General features: G+C 41.4%; 2 protein-coding genes across 2 annotated transcripts; both read right to left on the bottom strand.

Moving 5' to 3' along the window:
• Nucleotides 1–2,968: 2,968 nt before the first annotated feature.
• LOC119176756 (uncharacterized) lies at nucleotides 2,969–5,280 on the bottom strand. Its single transcript, XM_075890724.1, has 2 exons — nucleotides 5,248–5,280; nucleotides 2,969–3,970 (listed from the first exon to the last, which is right to left on the bottom strand). Exons 1-2 carry the CDS (start codon nucleotides 5,257–5,259, stop codon nucleotides 3,509–3,511), a joined length of 474 nt encoding a protein of 157 aa, XP_075746839.1. The 5' UTR covers nucleotides 5,260–5,280; the 3' UTR covers nucleotides 2,969–3,508.
• A 10,545-nt stretch (nucleotides 5,281–15,825) lies between these two features.
• Nucleotides 15,826–17,639, bottom strand: LOC119159902 (uncharacterized). The gene is made up of 2 exons (XM_037412710.2): nucleotides 17,606–17,639; nucleotides 15,826–16,408 (listed from the first exon to the last, which is right to left on the bottom strand). The coding sequence occupies exons 1-2, from the start codon at nucleotides 17,615–17,617 to the stop codon at nucleotides 15,938–15,940; spliced, it is 483 nt and encodes a 160-aa protein (XP_037268607.2). The 5' UTR covers nucleotides 17,618–17,639; the 3' UTR covers nucleotides 15,826–15,937.
• Nucleotides 17,640–23,352: the final 5,713 nt, after the last annotated feature.

Here is a 23,352-nt window from a genome sequence, read left to right as displayed (position 1 = left end):
GCGTCAGTCGCTATCACAATGGATGTTTCTATAGTGGTTAAATGATCTCCCAAAATGACATTTATATACTGATATGGTAAATTTTTTGCATTCCTGAGATATATATCGTCCAATTCTATCCTAATTGCATCTACAGTGTTGAGCACAAGTGTTTCCCGAAGGTTAACTCTTAAAGGCTCCAAAAGTTTCTGAGTAAATATTACTTGAAGGCACCGTAGTTTAGGTCATTGGTGGTTGAAAAATGAGGTCTGCTGGTTAATGAACACATACTCTGACCTCCGCTGAGGTGATGCATAGATTTTAATGAATGTACGTACTGTTAGATTATGAAATATTTTGATAAGAGAAGTCAGGCGGAATTGTTCGTATAGGATATTGTTGGCAATATATTTAGGTAGCCCTAGGCATAAGCGTAAAGATCCGCGTTCTAGCAGAATCAGTGGTCGAACTTTGTAGGCCGGAGCGCCAGAAAACAAAACACAGGCGAATTCTAATATCGGTTGATTGTACATGCAATATATCATAACGAGCCCATCTCTACGCAAACCGGCACGATAATTACGGAGCCTGCGCAGCATCTCTGCGGCCCGTGCTTCTTTAGCAGCCATGTTTTCTGTGTGGGGACTCCAGTCAAGTGTTTCGGTGCAGGTTACCCCCAAGTACCTAACTGACTCGACCTGAGGTATGGCGTCCTGTCGGTACATTAGTGAAATTCGCACTGGGGCATTTTGTGCGAAAACTATGATTGTCCTTTTGTTTGTATTGAGGCATAGGTTAATATCCTCCAGCCACGTTTCCAGACTATTCATGTATGTCTGCAGAATCAGGTACAGTGTGTGAATGTCCACCGACGCAGCGAAAAATGCAATATCATCGGCATACACATAGACCTGTACATCTTGCTGTATGGGAATGGTACATAGTAGTGCATTAAATAATAAGGGCGATAGTACTGACCCTTGCCGTATACCTCTCGTTTGCCTGCATATTGAAGTGTTGACACCAGATTGCGAGCAGTAAAATTCTCTATCGCCTAAGAAAGCATGGATTCAGGCCACAATGTATTGAGGCAGTCCTAAATTTTTAGGTGAATCTAGCAGTTTCGCATGCTCCACGCTATCTTAGGCTTTTGTGATATCTATGGTTACCAAAGCGGAGTATTGTTTCTGATATCGAGGAAGTTGAATTCTGCTTTCGAGATCCACGAGCGCACACCAAATGGAGCAACCACGTCTGAATCCAATTTTACATGCGCTCAGTGTCAGTTTTTCTGACATACATCGATCTATACGTCCATATATAATTCTTTGAACGAGTTTTACTAGGTTCGATGTTGTAAGTGCAATGGGCCTGAAAATATCTAAGGTAAACCCAGCGTCTTGCTATTTTAATAATGGAATCACTTTCGTCATTCTCCAATCAGGTGGCATTCAAGAGCTTCTATATTTTATGTGCTGATTTTATCACCGAAGTCGTCATGCCATCAAGACCAGGAGCAGAATGGGGTAGTGTTCTGACTAGGTTTGCTAATTCTGCAGGTGTAACCTCTTCAAAATCCGCCGTCCTATGGGGAGACTGGGCTTGTTACGAGAGAAGTGTCGTAAAGCGACTTTCTAGGCCCTCAGCTATATCTTCTAGAAGGGCCTTGAGTTTAACTGGTGATGATACTACAGATTCTATATTTCTTTGTACTGGAAGCTTTCTTAATTCTCAGAAAGCGAAAAAGTGCTTTTCTATTGACCTGCTTTGACAGGAACTCACATCGGTCGTTGTTAAATTTGTCCTTCACATTAGTGATAGTTCTCTTAAGAATAGTGGCCGCATACTTATAATCACTCCAGCTTCTCGGACACTGGTTGAAAACTAATTTTTTTCATGCAGCTTTTCTTAGTCTATAGGCCCGCGAACAGTCTGTATTCCACCAAGGGTTGGTAGACGGTTTAGAGCTTTCAATGGTGAATTTTGATTTATTTAACGACTCTTTTAAAATGTCGCTAATTCTGATGGCGTCTAGTTCTGCATCATTCGTTTGGTTAGATAAAGCGCCTCGTAACGATTTCTCCAAAGTATTCAAATTTACATGTGTTACGGAAGATCTATTCTTGAAGGTTATTAAACATACCACGTCGAACAATATTGGCATATTGTCACTACTTGTTCCCGAGTTAATCGCAGACCACGATCAGATGGAAAGGTTAGCATTAGAAAAAGTTCGATAGAGTACCGAGAAGGACTGATTACACATAAAAGTAGGAGTTTTTGTGTTTATGCATATACAGTTATTCTGTATATGCAAAAACGTTTGCCATTCAGATCAGTTTTACAACCCCACGAAATAAGATCAGAATTGAAGCCAGCTACTATTACAATATCTTTTTGGCAATAGTGAACTGCAGTGTATAGAACGGAAGAATTTAGAACAACCACAGGAAAATAAGCATTAATAAATGAGAATGGGAGGGACACAGGAATAGTAATGCTTCATGCTAAAATCTCGCTTTCTGAAGTCGTTGACTGATAAATTATTTTAGCATTGTGGGTCATTTTAGATGAGATAAATATTGCCAAATCTCCACACCGAGTTGGGCGGTCTAGACGAAATGTGCGATAATTTTTAATCCTAAAATACTTATTTTCTGCAAGCATTAGCCAAGAATGGGCTAATGTCTTTGTCCTTCTAGTTGTTCCTGTCTTCCTCCTCGTCCCATTGTTTCGACTTTCAGTGTAAATAAAGCAAATGTCACCCAACTGTATTTATGAAACTGGTATTCTACAGAACGCAATTATTTTGGTAGTACGCGAGTATATTGACGGCTCTGCTTGTTATGGCAAAAACTAGAGTATTGTATGTTGATAGCGAAGTTCATGTCAGTGACCTTTTGTACAAGCAGACCACGAGGGGTCAACGCACGTGAAAACATTGGTAGTGAATGTTCTTCTCCATGAAGAAAAATAGACAACGTAGGCATTTTCGATTTGAAGAGAAAAATAATTTATTTCTCCGTGAGTGCTAAAGAACTGTACAAAGTGTTGAACATGTCCACTTCATTTTGCTTTTCCAGATGAAAGATGAGATCTCTGCGCTCTTTGTTTTCATTGCTGCACCTGTGCGGTGTTACATTCTAAAAAATATTACTACAATATTATCCGATAGGGTCTTCAACTAACACTTGGCACAATGAACGTATTATAAAAAATGCACAGAATGCAGATAAGCCTAAACTCTTTTTTTCTCTAAAAAACTGGTGGTGAGTAAATACACGCATCACTTCGTCACTGAAATTCTTTTTCTTCTAGAGACAGATATGGAAGACTCCAGCATTGACAGCTGCCGATTCGCATAAGTGTCTTTGAAATTATATTTGCAGCAGCGCTAACAGTTACGTTTGAACGAACTTAATACAACACCCACAGGCGAAGACACGGTGCAGCTATCTTTGGCGCATGCATGTTTTATGGCGTCCATAAGAAGTCTAGTTGCTCAAGTTCCCTACAGAAGGTCGCACAATCAACCCTTGTAACCGTAGCCGCCATATCCATAGCCACCGCTGTATCCATAGCCGCCACCGTATCCGTAACCGCTACCATATCCGTAACCGCCACCGTATCCGTAGCTTCCACCGAGGCCAGAATGGGCGAGTAGTGCCCCACCACCGGAAATCTTGTTCACTTCGTGCACGGATCTGACCAAAAAAGCTGGGCCAGCCACAGCCTTATATAGTCCAGGTCCTCCTCGAAGAAGAGCCACGCTGCTTCCGATGCCAACGCCGCCGACACCTATGCCTCCGCCGTATCCCAGGCCATAGCCGCCACCGTAGCCGCTGCCGTAGCCACCGCTGTAGCCTCCGCCGTATCCTCGGGCGTAGCCACCACCGTAGCCACTGCCGTAGCCACTGCCGTACCCAAGGCCGTAACTAATGTCACCGGCAATAGTGATGGATAAAACAGCAGCGAGGATGGTGGCAACGCACTGCAATGAATGATAAATTGAATACGTTAAAACACTGAAAAATAAAGTTATTTTTTGGAATATTTGCGAATGTTCCCTCTTGATCCTGTAAAAAAAAAAGCTGGTACACGAACAGTGGCATTGTTCTCAAGCAAGCTTCTTCTATATATTGTCGACACACTGTCTCGTACAAGGACTGAAAGCTGTGCCAGTTGCTGACAGTATTTGAATACATTTTAACACAACTGACGACTGCGCCGACAGAAGAGAAGGAACAAACCGCAGCGTCCCCTGTTATCATGTGTCCACGTAGTCGTCTGGTGTGTTTAATTATGTTTACGCTGTCATTATTGACCTCAAACGTTCGCGCTTTTCACTTGGTTTTACTTCCAAGGAGTTCTCAGTTAGGTGATTGCATGGGGACGAAGATATTGATGGAAGGTTGTGTTAAATGGACTCAAAAAGCTGGCTTTTATAGTTGGCTTGGTCACAGTTTTTAAAAACAATCGCGGGGGTTCATAGTCTTTCGGCTTCAAGGAAAACGAATTCCCATGTCTTTACGTCGTCTCTAGGGGTAAAATTATCGTCGTTCTTAAAACTGCGCGTGCACGTTTCAATCTACAGCTACGTTAAATTCTGAAGCGTAAACGGTATAGTTGGTTAAGAATTGTTGCTGTTTATTCAGATCAAAGTCAAGCAAGCTAAGCATATTCCAGCTTGGAAATTTAACCATGCTTACTTTTATTTTCATGCAAATGCTCCCACGTATATGTGAGCGTCTTAAGGCTAACATATATGAAGGAAAACAAACTTTGCATAAGTTTCGGAATTTGTAATTATCCACTAGTTCTCTCTTGTTAAACGAGTCACTTAGCTGCCTTTATTAAAACATTGGTTGTTAAAAGTGCAGAAAACGTGCGTATCTCATGGGCACTTCATGCTATAGCAAAAAACCGCCCAAATTTTAAAAGGGCTGCCCATAATTTTATCGCCAATTGACCATATTTATTGCATATCTTCAAATCCGTAGTCCTTTTTATTGACAAGCTTGTGTTCTAGGATATTGTATATATCAAATTTTTCATCAGGTTACAAAAAATAAAACTATTAAAATATCAGATTATAACTTGTTAGAATATAGTATTAAATTATAGCTAGCTGCCCATAAAAAGCGTGACAATTACTTCAACTATGAACTTCTATTTTATCGCATTCATTCTCTGCTCGATGTTTCTCAGTTGTGTTTGAAAACTATCTCCGTATGCACTTGGAACATTAGCGCCGACACGAATTCTCACCAAGGTGTTCATGTCACTGCTTCTTCCACTTGCTCCGAGGCGAATGATGCCTCAGCGAGCATCGGTGTGTAGCTTATATACTCGTCCTACTGCGGGAACAATGTATTCGGCAACACGGCAGTCACGTAGCAGGCTGCCGTATATCGAAGTTATTTTGCGATTTTCAGCGAGCAGGAAAAGACAAGGTCGCTTGCTGCTCGTGCCTGACGTAAGTAACGCACAGCTCTCGTTCCTTCCTACAGTATTGCCAATGCTACAGAAAGCGGAAACGAACGCTGCAGAAGACCAACGCTTCCTACACAACTTAGCCGTAAGCAAAAATTCTGCATATACTTGTGATATGCCTGCCACGCGTTTCCTCGCCGCTGGCGCGTGGAATGGTTTAGCGGAGTAGTTTTAAGGTGCTTCTTATGTATTCCAACGAACACGGAAGATGGCCACTGTTTCAAAGTCACTGGGGACGCCGACAGTGGTAGGAGCATGCTGAAATTTGGCTTGCACTGCGCATCTTTTGCCGCTTCATTTCTACGTCAGTATTTACGCACTGATAACAATAAGCTAGTGTGTGTTAGGGGTGAAGCTCGCGTTACCCGAGATGGCGGTTATGGTCCACTGTCAAGACATTTATCAAACTTGCTGGCCTACCTCTTCTTCCAGCTACAAGATAGTGACGCTATCAGGATTGTACTGTTGATTGTCCGTTCTCTTTCCGAGTATACCCATCTTTGTAGTCCAAAATGGTGGAAGTCGTTGTAATTTTGCATCTTACCGTGCTTCCCTTTAACAATTATTGTTATTTTTTCTTCATATTCTGCAGGTGACTGAAACACGTGCACTGTTTATTAATGAAAATCTATTGTTGTCATATTTCTCAATCATGAAATTTCTTTAAAACTGTATTACTGGGCATTATCATATCTTTACAATTGTACTATTGAATCAATATGTAATTTTTTTAGACTCTTCTGCCCACTCCTGAAAAAATACCTGACAGGACGGACAGTATTACTAAATAAAATGAATAAAAAAATCAGCCATATCAAGCCACAAAATATCGCACTAATAAACCATATACAGTTGGATTTGTTCATCTATAGCGCGCTCATTCAAGCGATGTGTCCTTCCTAAAGCAAGAACTATTGCGCTGGGTATACTGGCTTTCATTCCTGTAATAACCACACCATCAATGTACGCAGAATGCTGCAAATATTTATGCTCTGCAGCCTGTGGCAGCATGCAAAATAATGCATTCAATTCTTCATCGATGGTATAAGCAGAAATATTTTGCTTTTTATGCTTTAGGTTTTTTTCATGAGCTATAGAAATTAGAAGTGAACAAATCTTCTACTTTTGCTTGGTAGTGATAATAATCGAAAGCTAATCAGGGTGAAATACAGCTGGGTAATGAGGTATATACAAGAACCACTTTTTAGAAAAAAAGCAGAAAAAAGGTAGCTTACGGCATATATCAGAAAAGCACAAAATATTTATTTGTATGATACGGGCACGTTTTTAAAACAAAATCGAGTGTGTTCATAGTTATTTTCAGACCTTAAGTCGCCAGAACTTAATTGCACGAAAAACGTAACGTGAATGCTATAGGTACTGAATATTTGCAACTTTCATATTAACTTCTCATGATGTTATTTGGAAGGGGGGTCTGAAACTGACTTCACTTAGGGAGCCAGCCCACGAAATTCAAGTGCTCTTTGGCAATGAAACCACTGAAAATGCAGGCGGAAAAGGCCAGCTTGTACAAAATAGAGCTTGACATGTTTCGCTACAAAGGTGCAATGCTCATTTTCATTTGGGAATGCTTAGCTATTTAGGTATTTGTTCTGACATACACTGTAAAAAACTACACCAAGGTTGGAGTAAAACGCTTGCATTTCTTGCATTTAGCGTCCCCCATACTCGGAGAAATTTTTGCACCAGACCTCCAGAGCAAAGTTTCTGCTCAGCTGGCCGGAAGAATATCGTGGTGGCCCCGAAGGCGACATTACACATTACATTCCAGCACCGTTGCAGCCGGTGACTGCAGCGACATGGCGAGTCATGGCGCGAACTAGTACGAGTGGCCGCGCCCTAAGTGCTTTTCTGGCGACCGCGCGCTGCCTAAGTACCCAAATCGCGCCAACGTGTTATGTGACTCTCGGCATGACGTCACATTCCCCTCTTCCTTCTTTTATTTCTGAAATCACTTCCTACCTGAAGGCCTATGGCACTTTCGACCTAAAACTGAATTACGCATGCAACCAATGTTTCATCGCTACGTTGTGACATATGCGCTGAAACTAAACATGAATTTCATTTTAGTTTTGTACAAATTGGACTATTGATAACTTTTTACCATCTGCAAAGCGTTTCGTCATCTCTCTACTTGCCACGAACTACGCCCCATCCCCCTTCACTGTGTCAGCTTCATGCAACTTTCCCATCCGTCTGAAAAAGTTGCCGACCCGTTTGACAATTGATACACTGTTTCGCATGTGCGTGCTGCGCTTGAGACAATAGCGCGTATGTGGCACTTATATATGACGAACATGTAAAGCACTTCATGTAATATTGAACAGTAATTTTATTCATCATTTACTTTTGCTGATAAGTGCTGTAGTTGATGTTTTGCAGGTGAACTTACTCAAATTGTATCACTGCGCAATAATTACCTAAGGCCAGATTTTGAAGCGGCAAAGTTCTGATGTACTACTCGCATGAAGGACTTCAGCTGACGCGTTTGAAGCAACACCCTGCCTTTAATAAAGAAAATTTTACTCGGCACGTTCAATTACAGGCGGGACGAATGATGCCATTCCGCTAAAATTGTCTGCCAGTACAAAAAAATAAGACGCCACCAAGCTAATATTATACTTCTTTCAGTTTTCAAGATCTTTACACATTGTTTTGCAATTTCTTGTGTATTACGGTACAAAATATTATGTCTACCGTCTTCAATAAATGCTGCACGGAAATGTGCAAAATATTTGCACCCACTTTAGTTCCATTCGTACCACTAGGGTTTCGCGGCCTGTTACGTATATTGAAAGGATTCCGAAAATTTGATTCTCACGAGAGTGACAACAAGCAGAAGAAAAACGACAGGCACGATATCGCATAAGTAAGTGTCGATGTCCAGAAGACGTGAAAACTATGTCTGCGTTTGTTCTGCAGAACTTACAACCACACGATGCTGGTTTTCGTATTACCAACACCTCACAGTTGTGATGTGAGACATATTTTGAAATAAACAAACTGAATATTACCTACTAGAATGTACAATTTTTGTTTTTTTTTCTTTCTCTCTACAACACGCGTGTTATGTTACATGTGCATTTTGTACACCTGGTATTTATTAAAACATCCTTTTACTCTATATCTGCCTTTCCGCCATACAATGCTATCAAAGCGAATCGAAAACTCGTGCATTATGTCGTTATACAGAGAGGTCTCCGGTTGAAAGCTCTAAAACCTTTTAGAAGCCCATATTCTATTTCTATGCATCAGTGGTTTGCAGTTACTAAGATGCTATCTCAGAAACTTCTTGGGTATCTTGCATTTGTATCAGTGTACCAGATAAATGGATAGCCATGTGTGGTATTTTTTTTAGTGCTTGGTTACTGTCAGTTAGTTTCAGACGAGACTCACAGCCACAGTAGGAACATCGCTGATCCTCCTTAACCTCGTTCAGAAAAGAAAAAAAAGGCTTCTGTAGCATAATGAATAGACAATCCCGATAATCTCACGCACTGGAGGGAAAACAGTGCTGTGATCAAGAATGCTCATTCTACAATATATTCTATACAGTAGGTTTTTTGTATTTTAATTTTCGAGAAACTAAATGACATGCCGATATTTCGTGCTTCATATTTTGATTAAGATATTCATCACGCAACTTTCACAGGCGCACCGTGAGCTTGTTCTATTATATAGTAATGGTGAGGCAATGTTTAGCTTTAGCTGAACCCATAGTAAATAAGATGGGTTTATGTGAAATGAGTAGTCCCTCGTCACATTTATTCCTTGTAGCCATCGTAGCCTCTACGACAGCCTCCACTCTAGCCACCTCCGTAGCAACCGTGATATCACCTGCTGACACCAGAATGAGCTACAAGGGCTCCTCCTCCGCTGGCCGTGTTTACATGATGCACAGACCTGACCACAAAAGCAAGTCCACCTACAACCTTCGCAAATGCCAGTTCTCTACTCAACTGGGCCACACTGCTACCGATGCACACACCACTGACGTCGTAGCCATCACCTAGGCCACCACCATAGCCACCACCATAGGACACCACCATAGCCAAATCCTCCTCTGTAGCCTACTCCGTAGCCACCATAGCCGAGTCCACAACCTCCATAGCCAAGGCCTCCTAGGCCGTAGCGTCCAAGTCCACCCGCTGTTCAAGAGCCACAATAGCACAGAATGCAGTGACAGGGCACTGCGTACACAATCACGACAGCGTTATTCGTTCTTTAGGTAGTACAATAGAACCCGAGAATTCAATTAATGACACTCAACCACAGAAAACCATTCTTAACATGAACGGGCCCAATGAAGTAATGTAAAAAACGTAAGTATGCTGTAAAGTAGCAATATTTTCAGTCCTTCATACGTTGAGAGAACGTCTTTGGTACATCGCACAATATCAATATCGCATTTTGCTAAATGTTGTAATGCATTCCATTTACTTGCAAACTGTAGACACGGAAACAGAAGGCGGTGTTCGCGCTCATTTTCGGGAGATAGCTGAAACTAATGTCTCGTGTCTCAACTGAGTCAGCAGTTCTTCCTTCGAGATGAGAAGCGGAAAAGGGCATCTTCGATAATGGTGTCACGTTGAGATCTAGGCGTAGCGGTGGTAGCACGTTGCACATTACTCGGCGTTGCCTAGAAATCTTACGAGAGCTGTGACTCTGATCTTTCTTTTTTTCTTGTCGTGAGTAACCTGCGCCGAGGAAGTACGGCAGTTGTGACCGTCGCCTATTGTGAAAATTTGATTCAGTTGTTCCCGAAAAAAGAAAGTTGTTCCCGCCGAAAATTTGATTCAGTTGTTCAGGGATATCGCAGGTTTTTAGGGTCAATATTCAGTTCAAGAAGCTCAAAGGGTTGGAGATTATGGGCTGTGCAACATGTACTCATATTTCCCTTCAATCAGGGAACGACTCCACTTTGTGCCAAACAAGGTAACGTGTGACAGAGTAAACCAGCGTAATAATGACATTCCTATTTGTCTTAAAATATCCGTTCACTTTGACGCTGTTCGTCTGAATGCATGTGATGGTTCGTCGCTTCTTAAGCTTTCGTTTTGGAGATGTGACGCACCTAGAAGGAACTTCTGCAATGTGACCTGTGCTCAAAAAATAAAACGTTGATCCTCTCTTCGTGCATTCCATGATTACGCATTCTTAGTTGCGTAATTATTCGCAAAATTTAGACACCTAAATCTAACTGAAGAACTAGTCACATTCGGAAAGGGAGTGCGAAAGTAGCCGCTTATTTCTGCGCTTCTTTGCAAAGTTCATCGAAAGACTTTCATCTTCTGTCTGGAGGCTCAGAGTGACATCAGGCGCCATCAGCTAGTAATATGAAAGATCAATGTTTTTTTTTTGAACGCAGTGCTACTTACTGGTGCGTGGCAGCATCGGGTCCTTTTGCTGAATTTCATGAATTTTAAAGCGAAACGTAGAACACACTTGCTTTTTCGCTCATAGCACCACTTTGTCAGCGCAGCGTAATGAAGACTTCAATCTGTGGAAGTACACATCTATATATTTTCTAAATAAAAAATTGCCCCATATCTTCATAATACACTGCAAATGTCGTCGAAAGACCATAGTCTTGCATCTGGATAGTGGGAAGAAAACGTTTATTTGATGTTTTGTGCAAAAAATTGGTGAATGGTGTTCTGGAGGCGCTGCGTTAGAGTGCCTCGAGTGTGCAGCGGAGGCGAACGATCTAATCAAGTCACGTCATACGTGAGACATGAGTGCTATAAGGCAGTTATCTTGGAAAACGAAGCGCGCGCCTTGCGCGCCCGTCTCAGAGGTGATAAGGTGTAGAACGCAAGGTGACGGGTAGGTGCCACCACCATGTCGTCTTAGCAAAGCGTTGGAAATACTTGCCTTTCCGTGCCAGCATTACGCGGTCAGCGCATCTTGATAAATGCTACGGCCCATAGAATGACTTATATATGCCTTTTCTAGTAAAAACCACACATACAGAATATTTATGTGTTGTTAGGGTGCCTCAGATATGTGCAATTATTGATTTTTAATTGACAATCGCACAAGTATGAACACTGAACGCAATACAAGTATGAACGCTGGACGAGCATGAACGCAATATTGGTGGGCGCTGTGGATGAGGTCAGCAGTTTGGAATATCGTCTAGAGCCTTTTATGATACCGTTAAGGACGCACAAACAGACAAATGTACAGACAGCCCAAAATCACCAAGAAAGACTACCGCCAAGAAGACTATCGTTTTTAAAGGTTGCCAAGAAAGACAATAATTTTTAAAATACACACTGCCAAACACATACGTATTGGCGTTGTGCCTCAAGTATGCGTAAGGTATGATTTTTGATTCTCAATTTTCACGTCTATAAACGCAGCCACCAGGTCAACATAGCATGGCTTTGAGCATGCGCCTAAACTCGTTTGACAGACAGCAACAGACAGGCAGACCAAACGTTTTGCGGTGAAAAGGTGGCGGAGGCCGCACGGAGAACACCCGCGTGCACTTTATAAAACAGCAGCCGGCCTTAACCGTTCGGTTGACGGTGACGCCACCGAAGAATGTGTTTGCAAAGCTTGAATCGCACGTACTAGCAAAATGCTGATCAGTCACTCCAAAACTAAAGACGAGGTTGAATTCAGGAACAGCGCAACCTACAAGTAGTTACTTCGTAACTACGGAAGCGAAAAAACAAGGACAGAAAAGAGCGCTGATCAATTATGTCCTACCAACTTGCCCAAGCTTCCACGCTTCATAAAGACGAGGACCAGAGATGGAAGCCGAACTCGTGCAGTAGATGGCGGAACGTATTGGTACATATATAAAATATTGCGACTTCATACAAGAAGAAGAATATTAAGCTATGATTTCAGTTAGCTTAGTGGAATGATTAGAGATAACAACCCGGACGCACTAATCCGAAAAAAATTCAACATAGTAGTAAGGAAGGCTTGATGAGGAACTATGAAAATAGCTCACTTAAGTTTAGGTGTCCCGAGCAATTTGTTAACTATAAGCTAGGTACAACTCGGTGCCGAGGCAAGGTTGCGTCGGAGACAACCGCTAACCAAATTAGAAAACGTAGTGATGTTAGTAAAGTGCTTAGCGATTTTGATAAATTAGTGAAAACTTGAAAACCCAAATGTTTACTCGTTATAGTTAGTAGTGGCTACCTGACTGATGCACGAACTTCTATGTTTATTGATCGCGTAAGCTTTCACCTCCGAACAAAATATTCGAGACAGTCTCAGTATTGAAATTTCAAGGTACCCTTCAATACCAAAACTGTCGTCGATGTCCGAGCTCTTGTTGCGGAGCGTGATCCCTCTGGCCTGGACAGAAACTATCGTCTTGATCAACCGGCACAAGGTCTCTTCAACGTCGTATTTATATTCTGCTTCACTTGCAGAACACGTGCGTGGTAATCGATAACTAAGGGGCGAGAACAACAGTGGCGTAACCATAGACAGAATCGCGCCCATGGCAGATATATCTGTCACACTCTTGCTGCTTCTGATGAAAATGTTATGATAAATATGCTTGGAATGTTATTACTTTTCCCCCATGTATTGAAATATGGAATATTATATCAGGTGACATTCGCTTATTAGAAAAAAGATGAATATTTGAAGGCACTAAGTGACGGCATATACACATCTTTACTTGTAGCTTTGCATTGTTCGTATAAATAACTTTAGTGCAATTTTCGTAATTATTTGTCCTATCATTGTTTGTATTTATTTCAATTATTCTCAGTTTTTCTTGTATTTTTTCTGCTCTGTACCCACTCTTGCGATAGCCCTGTATTCGGGCTGCAGTATGTGAAAATAAATATATTACTATCTGTGTTATCAATAACCAATGAAGTTGCATGTACTATACGACTGTGTAAGGCTTTTTTAAAAAGCTTTTTAAAGTCCATGCGTCTCTTTGCGGAAGAATGCACGACTGCCACCTGTAGATAGGATTCCTGCTGGGATGTAGATTTTCGTTCTTCCGTACGTCGGGACAAGAATTTTATGCGTGCAGTGCTTCCATCACGTTTTATGCACTCCATACGGTGGTGCCCGCATTCATTTAGAGGTCTTCGCATCCAATGATAGTTTGTCCTCGCATCTGGCACTTAAACAGGTGAGACTACGGTATTTTAAGAATACTTTCGAGAAAATTCTTGCCAATTGTTTTTGTGAATTTATGGCAAAATGTAGAATGCTCTTCTATCAGCAACGCGAATTTAGACCAAACTATTCTGCGTCCATCACTGTTTTGACCCTAGCGCAATTTTCAAACGCACCATTATTTGAATGAAAATAACTTAGTAGCAGTTATCTTTCTGGACCTAAAAACACCTTTGACACTGTACTGCACAGAATACTGCTAATTAAATTACGGCATTACGGTTTCCGTGGAACCATTTTAGAACTTTCTTTGCACCACCTGAATGGTCGCAAACACGTTGTAATATTTAATGACTTCTTTTCTTCTATGAGTCACTTGAATACTGGTGTTCCCTAGGGTTCGTTTCTGTGATAATTCCTTTTCTCCTGGTATATAAATTAGCTTCCGCGGACATTACAGTGATCAAACATTCTCATGTACGCTTGCCAATACTTGTGTCATAGTGACTGATCAAAATCTAGGTGATCTTGAGTAAAACTCTAACATCAAGTTAGATAAAGTTGCTCAATAGTTATCAAATAGTAAGCTCGTTACGAATACTGATAAGACAAAAAGTACTCAATTAAACTCTAAATCAAAATGTATTTTTATTGTTACACAGAATAAATTGACAATTTTGTGATCAAGCAAGTAGTTACAATTTGTTACCCTATTATTCCTATAAATAAAAACTTAAATTGGCAGAATACTATTCAAAATTTGTGTTCCAAATTAGCCTCAGGGCGTCATGCACTTACTCAGGCTCGTCAACATTTTAATAACACTACCCTACGAATACTTTTTTTGCTTTCGTTGATTGTAACATCCCAAAGTGAATTGAGCCTTAGGGTGGCACGAACACAACTCACCTGGCCCCAGTTAGACAACTTCAAAAACAGGCTGCAAGAATCAGTACTCATTTCAAGTATAATGAACCTAGTAAAGCTCTCAACCCTATCAATGTGTGGATTTTTCCGGCCCTTTTCGTTCTGCCAGAAACGTTCCGTAAATAGAATATTCCGCGAACTAACAACGTCTATGGTGAACGGATTTAACAGTTCGCTCGAATAAAGAACCGGAATGCTATGCCTTTTGAAATATAAATTAAGTGTGCTATAATTTCACCGAGACCCTAAAAAACACCATTTAGAAGAATGTTCTGATTTATTAATTGCCGGTTTTGTGTTGTATATGTAATTTTATGTTTAGTATGTAATTTAAGTATGTAAAAAAAGGTCGTCCTTTCTTTTCTGTGATGTAACAGTTTTATTTCTTTGGCATTTGTGTTGTTCTTTCATATACTGTGCTGCTTCTTTTCAGATTCTTTAATAAATATTATATTACTTCTTTAGTTATACTTTTTCGAAGTGCCTATACAAAATGTATCTTTTTAAACCCAAACTAGCCTGTGGCTCAGGTTCCCGCAGTGTGTGAAAACCTCATGAAATAATTGCGAGCAATAGAGTTACAATCCCAGTTATTCGGATATTTAGTTTTTTGTAACCACTGAGAACTACCTGCAGGACTTGTAGTAAGAATTTTTTTCTCTAAATTGTAATGAACAGAACTGATATTTTACCAAACGCACTGTTTTTCAGAAGCCCTGAAAAATAACGATTCTATTTGTTATGGCGAAAAATTAGAGTATTGTATGTTTGTAGTGCGCTTGACTTCGGTGACCTTTCGTACAAAGACACCATGGGGGGTCATTGCACATAAAAGCACTCGAACAGATTGTTTTGCTTCACGATGACAACCAGACAACGTGGGCATTCTCGATTTGAAGTACAAATAAATTTATTTATTCCTGAGTGGTGAAGAACTGTACAAAATGTCGAAAATCTCCATATCATTTTTCTTTTCCAGATGTAAGATGAGATCTCTGCGCTCTTTGTTTTTACACGTGGATCTCTGCGATGATAGGATGGGAAAGACAATAACACCGCAATATTCTACAGCGTCTTCCGCCAAAGCTTGCCACATTGAAGGCGTTATGAAAAAATGTACATCATGCAGAAAAATCGAAACTCAATTTTTATAAAAAAAACTGGTGATGCTATGAAATACAAGCTTACCTCATCATTCAAATTGTTTTTTATAGGAACAGATATGGAAGACTTCTGTACTGCGACGCTGTCTTTTCAGAAAAGTGTCTTTAGAATAAAATTTACAGTACCGCTAATGATTCCGTTTGTGCGAACTTTATACAACACCCAAAAACAAAAACACAGCGTGGCTAATTTTGAGGCATGGATATTTTACGGAGTCCAAAGAATGTCCATTTCCTCTCGTTCCTAATCAACCCTTGTAACCATAGCCACCATATCCATAGCTGCCGTATCCGTAGCCTCCACCATATCCGTAGCCGCCACCGTAACCGTAACCACCACCGTATCCGTAGCCTCCTCCAAGGCCAGAATGGGCGAGAAGTGCCCCACCACCAGAAATCTTGTTCACTTGGTGCACGGTTCTGACCAAGAAAGCCGGACCAGCCACAGCCTTATACAGTCCAGGTCCTCCTCGAAGAAGAGCCACGCTGCTTCCAATACCAACGCCGCCAGCGCCTATGCCTCCGCCATACCCCAGGCCATAGCCGCCACCGTAGCCACCACCGTAGCCGCCGCCGTAGCCGCCGCCGTAGCCACCGCCGTAGCCACCACCGTAGCCTCCACCGTAGCCACCGCCGTAGCCACCACCGTAGCCAATGCCGTAACCAACGCCACCGGCCGTACTGGTATAGAAAACAGCGGCAAGGATGGTGGCAATGTGCTGCAACGAATGAATGGAGTATCTTAGAACACTTAGAAATGAAATGTTTGAAGTTTTATCACTTTTCTCTGTCGGAAAGAAGCTGGTACATTAAAGGTGTCATTGTGCTCAAGCTAGCTTCTTCTATTATGAACGACCCACTGTAGAAGGACTGAAAGCTGTGCCATTTCGTGACAGTACTTCAACATATTTTAACACAGCGCATGACTACGCGGGCACAAGGGAGAAATGAACGCTGTGGTTTGTTACTTCTATTGTCTTTGCGTAGTCGTCCACTGTGGTAAAATAGGCTCACAGTGTCTCGAATGGGCTGAACTGTTTGCGCTTTTTGCTGTTTTTTTTTACATCGCAGAACTTAGCCATTGGGTGATTGCATGCAAATTGAAATATACATCAAAAGTTACTTCCGCTGGAGTAAAAATGGTTAGATTTTGTAGTAAGCTAGATCATATTTTTGGAAACGCTCTCTGGCTTTGATTGTCTTACCAATTGAAAAAAACTTAAAATTTTCATGTCTTTAAGTCATCATCGCATGTTATGTAACTGTCGTTTTCAAAAGTGTGCGGAAGCATAATCAACCTTTAGCTACAATATATCCTAAAGCGTAGATTGCATGGTAGGTCCTAAGATATCGCTGTATACTGAGGCCGACCTCAGAAAAACCATGCATATTCCAGCTTTTTCGCCCAATCGTATTTATTGTTAGTGGCACACTAGTGCTCACACACCTGAATGTCATAAAGCCAGCATATATGAAATAAAATAAAATTGACCTAAACTTCTGAATGTAACTCTTAACAATCGTTTTCACATATTAAGAAAGTCGCATAACTGCCTTTGTCGAAGCATTGATTGTTAAAATTGAAGAAGCTTGCATAACTCATGCAAACTTCGTGATCTCAAAAGACTTTACCATCCTATATTAGCATTTCCCGCATTTTTATTGAATTTTCGCGTAAATGAAAGTATCTAGTCCCTAGTTACTTGAATGATTTTTCTATCTGACGTAAGAATCGTACATAGGAACTATTTGTGCTTTTTCTTTGCTGAATCTAGCAATTTATAAAAAGCATAATAAACGCTTTCACATTACAGTCATGTTTTAACGCACGCATTCCCTGCCACATGTCTCCCAGTCATGTTTGAAAAACTAGCTTCGTATGAACTTGGCCCAATAGCACCGACACGATTGCTCACCAAGGCGTTCATGTCGTTGCTTCTTCCACTTGCTCTGAGGCGAATGATGCCTCAGCGAGCCTCGCAGTGTAGTACTAGTCCTACTGCGGGAACAGTGTATTTGGTGGCACGGTAGTCACGTATAAGGCTGCCGTATATCGGAGGTATTTTGAGATTTGCAGCGAACAGGAAAAGACAAGGTCGCTTGCTGCGCGCCTGAAGCAAGTAATGCACAGCTCTCGTTCTTTCCTACACTGTTCTTGATGTTACAGAAAGCGGGAACCAACGTTGTGCTTCCTACGGAAAGGCTGACGCTTCCTACAAAACGTAGCCCTGACCATATATAGTAATCTGCATATAGTTGTCATATGCCTGCCAGGCATTACTTCGCCACCAGTGCGTGGAATTGTTTTGAGGAGTAGTTTGAAAGTGCTTCCTATCTATTCAAGGGGACACGGAAATGAGCCTGGTTTCAAAGTTTGTGGGTGTGCTTGAAGTGGCGGAAGAAAGCTGAAATTAGACTTGCAATGCACATCTTTTGCCGCTTTGTTGTCTGCGTTAGTATTGACACACTGATAACACTTAGCTAGTGTGTGTCGGGGTGAAACTTACATTAAAAAAGCAGTCATAATAAGCACCAAAGTACCACACTAATAAGACTTTTCCAGTTGAATGTGTTTGTCTATAGAACGCTCCACAAACGCGCTCATTGAAGCATTGTTCTCTTCCTGGAGCAAGAACGATTGCAATGACTATCTCGGATTTTATTACCATGATAGCGACCCTGTCAGTTTACGCATAATTCTGCAGCTTTTAGGCTCTGCAGCCTGTAGCAGCATGCAACATTTTGCGTTTCAATTTTATTGATGCTCTTACGTGAAAATGTTTGCTTGTTAAGCTTTAGGTCTTTTTCATTACTTATAAAAGTAAATGTTAACAATCTTTCAACTTTTGCATGATCACAAAATACTCAAGTGATAAGCACTGCGAAAGACAGCTCGTTAATGAGGCACATATAAGAAGGATTTCTTTAAACAAAGAAATAAAAGAGGTATCTTCGGACAAGTAGCATGACAGCACATGAAAATTGTTTATTTGTATAATACGCGCATGTATTTGAAACTAAACGGAGTGTTCTGACAGCTACTTTCAGCGCTTTTAAGACAGTTATTTTCAGGATGTAGGTACTGACTCCTTGCAACGTTTTGTGTTTCTTTCCAAGAATTTTATTTAATTGTGGTCTGAAACTAACCACACCTAGTGAGCCAGCCCTGAGTTTCAATTTTGTCGAAGCAGTGAAATCGCTAAAAACAAGATGGAGGGGGGCGGTTTTACAAAACGGCACTTCACTTTCTTCGCGACACGGGTGAGATTTTGGCGTGTAATATTTAGCTCAACATGTGTTTGTGCCGACATTGAACCCTTTATGTCAGGTATTCTGTAATTTTTGTGTTCAGTAACGTTCTAATATACAAATATTTTAGCGCATGTCTTTTCTCTTTTATTTTTTGTTTAGTTAGTTGTTAGTGCAATCATATACTAATGTATTCCCAACTCTCACGTAGAATTTCTACCAAGTGGTCTCCAATAGGCCAAAAATTTCGAAATGAGCACTTTCTCACAGGAAAAAATGAAATCGGCGCCATGCTTGGCTGCCTCACCAGTGCATTTTTAGGGTGTCACGTCTATTTTGTGCTCTCCAGAGAGAATAATGGCGGCAAAGATAGCCGCCAATGAAAATGTCTATCGAGTTATTCTATGGTTGTAGGCACCAACACATGGGGAAGGCGCGGTGACAACATATGTCCTCAAGACAACAACGCTTTAGGCAAGTCATGCCTGCGTTCTTCAAGATAATACCTATTCAGTGCTTGAACAAATATGAGACGAAGGCAGCAATGTTTGTACAGGGCCGCTAAAACAAGTTTAGGTGCTGCATGCCCGGGCCTTGATTTAGATTCGCGAAGTTGTATTCAGGTTAAGTAATTGGCAACGAGATTTTTATTTCTGTCCTTGTTCAGATGAATGCGGTAGTATGCTATGCACTTTCATTGGCAAAATCGGCACATCAGAAAGAGAGTACCGTGATAAGAGCGAGGCAAAACCGGCATCATGCCTTCTGCTTCAAACTTGAACATGAGAACTCTTTTTTATATGCCCCTTATATTGTGAAAGCTACTTATGTACAAAGCACTTGCATCTGCTAAGTATTTTGCATAAAAATCCACGTACTTAGACAAACAGTTGTTTTTAAACACGCTGTGTGACATTTCCAAATACGAAAGGGGAACCTAAGCGAATTAATTATATTCAACAATTACAGCAAAACGTTTACCTTGTACTGTCACAAGTACCGTGGTAATAAGCGCCAGAATATACAACCGTAAGCCAGTTATCTTTCGAGAAAACCGATTCCGAAAATTGGTAGCCACGTCTTGAATCGCACTTCTGAACTCGGGTGGACCTGTGCACGCGATGTAAGTGCCAAATCTTTTTCAAAACCCCGCCTTGTCTAGCAGACATATGCAGCGTGCACTTTCTTCTATGAGGCGACGACGCCGCGAATACAGTTAGCTTTTCTCAGCTACATACAGCGTGTTAGTCGTCATTGACGTCGGTTCATAAAGCTTGTGCAATATGGAGCAACAAAGAGGCTGATTCGGGCAACGCCCGTCGCTTCAGGTGCCGGTGGGTCGAAGTCAGAGGCAATGCTTCCGCGCATAAATTGTAGGTGCAGTCATCGGTGAACTTGTGCCCGGTACGTTCAAACGAGCTGGCGCAGCTTGACATCTTGTCGGATGATATCGCCAAGTATAGGTTCTCGCGCATCAGCAAAAGTGCGCGAGCTATGTTTCCACTCTGGCTTGCCATGGGGGTGTGGTGTGTAGCAGATTTTGTTACGTCATCGGTTAACAAATTCAGTGACGTTATACCAAACCGACCATGGATGACGGTACAGCTCCCTTCTCTGGTTTCTATGCTGACTTATCGTTCATTGCTTCATTTAAATTATTCACGAATGTCGAGGGAAAATGAACCACCGTAGCTGTTGCAGGACTGTTAATACTATTTGAAAATGGCGTTGTCTTAGAACGGTAAAAAATGCACCATAATTCTCCTTTAAGCCCCTGATGGGGGTGGAAGTCAGAAATAAGACCAAAAACTTGATTTACTACCACGCATTTTTTAAACCCGAACGCACGAGTGTACTCGTAGACCATGAAGTGCGTAAGTGCCAGTGGCGAGCATCCTGGCGTACCGCTCTTGTAACAGCCTAGCAAAATGAGTGAGTGTCAACTTTTATTTGTCGAAGGGGAAAGGGCAGCCTAGCAGAAGACACCATCACAAGACTGTCCATCGCACGCAGACACGTATTCTCATTCATTTCTCTACTGTGCTCCGTTAGATGTCTCTAATCTACTGGGTGATCAATTTTCGCGCGTTCAGAATAAAAAAAAGGTCAGCTGTACTGCTTGAACCTGTTTCAAACAATTATTGCCACGATGAACGCAAAGAGCCATACTTTGCAATCCAGGTGATTAGGACTACAATTGTGTGTATTATGGGTTAAAAATGAAAAAAAAAGATGGTTTGTTCTGAAGCACGATAACAATCCCGCGAAAATTAACCAACAAGATGGGAGAGAATGACTTACTGTGTAGTCCCCGAACATCAACTTAGCTTACTGAATCATGCTGCAAGGGTCAATATTCCACATTACAAGATCAGCTCATTATGGCAAACTAAGCAGAAGAGCATACTTTTTTTCCTTCTTCACGAAAGGCGTATGCTTGTTTATTCAACCATGCACAAGCATATCAGCATCTGTCTTCAACCTTATATGCACAACATCCACGCACTTACACGAATAGACATCTTTTTGCGCCACGTTTTGCGCCATAAAGATAAACTCGCCCAGTTTTTGTACGCTGCTGCGCACATTGTAACGCCAAGTTACACGCTTGCTTCTCCACCGAAAATTGTTTTTCATCCACCCTTGGTGAATGTATAGCAGAATCGCCTTATCGGGCGATTTACGGTCGAGGACCTCTTGAACATGAACACAAAAGTGCATAACGTCCACTATGCCGGGCAGCTAAGTCTTTTCCACCCTATATTGCCTCACTCTGAATAATGTTTCCGAACTATTTTACACCAGACAACCATGCAATGATACACCATCAGCTGTTAGCTGTCTACATGTTAAACTTTTGGTACATGTGAAATTGACTCCACTATAAAAAGCCACTCTTGTACGTGCACTTTCTGCGTTTAGATGAAACGCCACACACATCCGCAAACGTAATGGAATACAGGTCTTAGTGCTTCACACATCTCCGTTGTGAAAGGCATTCCGAGTGTGCCATATCTTATACAGACCTATGGGTAATATATGCTATCAAAAACGTTTATTCAGGTCCGTGGGGGCGTGAAATAGCACGTAGCGGGCCACTCTCAGATCAAGACTGATAGGCCTAACCTCTCCTTCACGTGGTGGGCCCGTTAGACTGCATGTCCATATCTGTGGGCCTAATACGTACTACATAGCGCAGCACCCCACTTGGACGATGTACCGTTTTCAACCCGTAACGCAGGGCACTGCCAGAGCATATGATCTAAGCTGGCAAAGTCTGAGCAAAGCACGCATGTGTTTGACGTCTGAGTTTGGGAGAATTTCTGTGCAAGAGTGCAGAACAGGGATATACCCCACTTTCAGTAAAATTATGAATACCTTTCAATTTTATTATGCTCATATAGGTTGTGAAATAAGTGGTCACGGCATTTGAAGAAACAAGGCTATATTTACATTATTTACATATAGCAGTTAGAACAGTCTATGGCGAACGCTTTCTTCTTTCTCTTCTTTTTTTGCGAGTACACGCGTTCTTGCTTGCTTGCTTGTTCCTTTCTTTTGTGGCTCTCACCCACTAAGGGGGATTTGGCCAAGAAGCCGGTGGTTAATGCAAGTCAATACCTATAGATTTTCTAGACTAGGGGAATATGATTACTGTGTTTTGACTGTGAAATTAATTCGGCGCAACGTAAAAAAAGAAAAAAAACGAGGAGAGAAATAATAGAATTTGTTGAATATCTGAGGTGGGATCGTTTTTGATGGCCTCTTCTTCTTCTTCTTCTTCTTCTTCTTCTTCTTCTTCTTCTTCTTGTTCTTCTTCTTCTTCTTCTTCTTCTTCTTCTTCTTCTTCTTCTTCTTCTTCTTCTTCTTCTTCTTCTTCTTCTTCTTCTTCTTCTTCTTCTTCTTCTTCTTCTTCTTCTTCTTCTTCTTCTTCTTCTTCTTCTTCTTCTTCTTCTTCTTCTTCTTCTTCTTCTTCTTCTTCTTCTTCTTCTTCTTCTTCTTCATCTTTTCAAGGAAAGACAAATATTTAATACTTTCCGCCCACCGAAAAGGCGCGCGCTTTGAGTTTATTACAGTGAAGACAGTTACACCAGGACCTACACTGTTCTGTTTACTTGTGCGGTCACAAGAGCAACATCTTGGATTAGCAACCGACATGTCATCAATATTCAATATAGGTCGTCAACCGCGTAGCTACTGAATGACGTGGCGATAAGGTTGGGAACAACAAAGATTCCTCAATGGCGTGCATTGAACTTATTAGGAACTTTTATGTCTGAAGCCAAAAGTATCCGCTACCACAAAGTTTATTTACTGTGCGGTAGCGGATACTTCAGCCTCCCCAGAAAATACTTCTTAGTAAGTTCATTGTGAATCATTGGGGAATTTTGTTGTTCACAGCCTCATCACCACG

This window comes from Rhipicephalus microplus, chromosome 3 (genome assembly GCF_043290135.1).
Source record: "Rhipicephalus microplus isolate Deutch F79 chromosome 3, USDA_Rmic, whole genome shotgun sequence".
NCBI lineage: Eukaryota > Metazoa > Arthropoda > Arachnida > Ixodida > Ixodidae > Rhipicephalus > Rhipicephalus microplus.
Note: the sequence above shows the minus strand (reverse complement) of the source record. Positions and strands in the feature narration are given on the sequence as shown.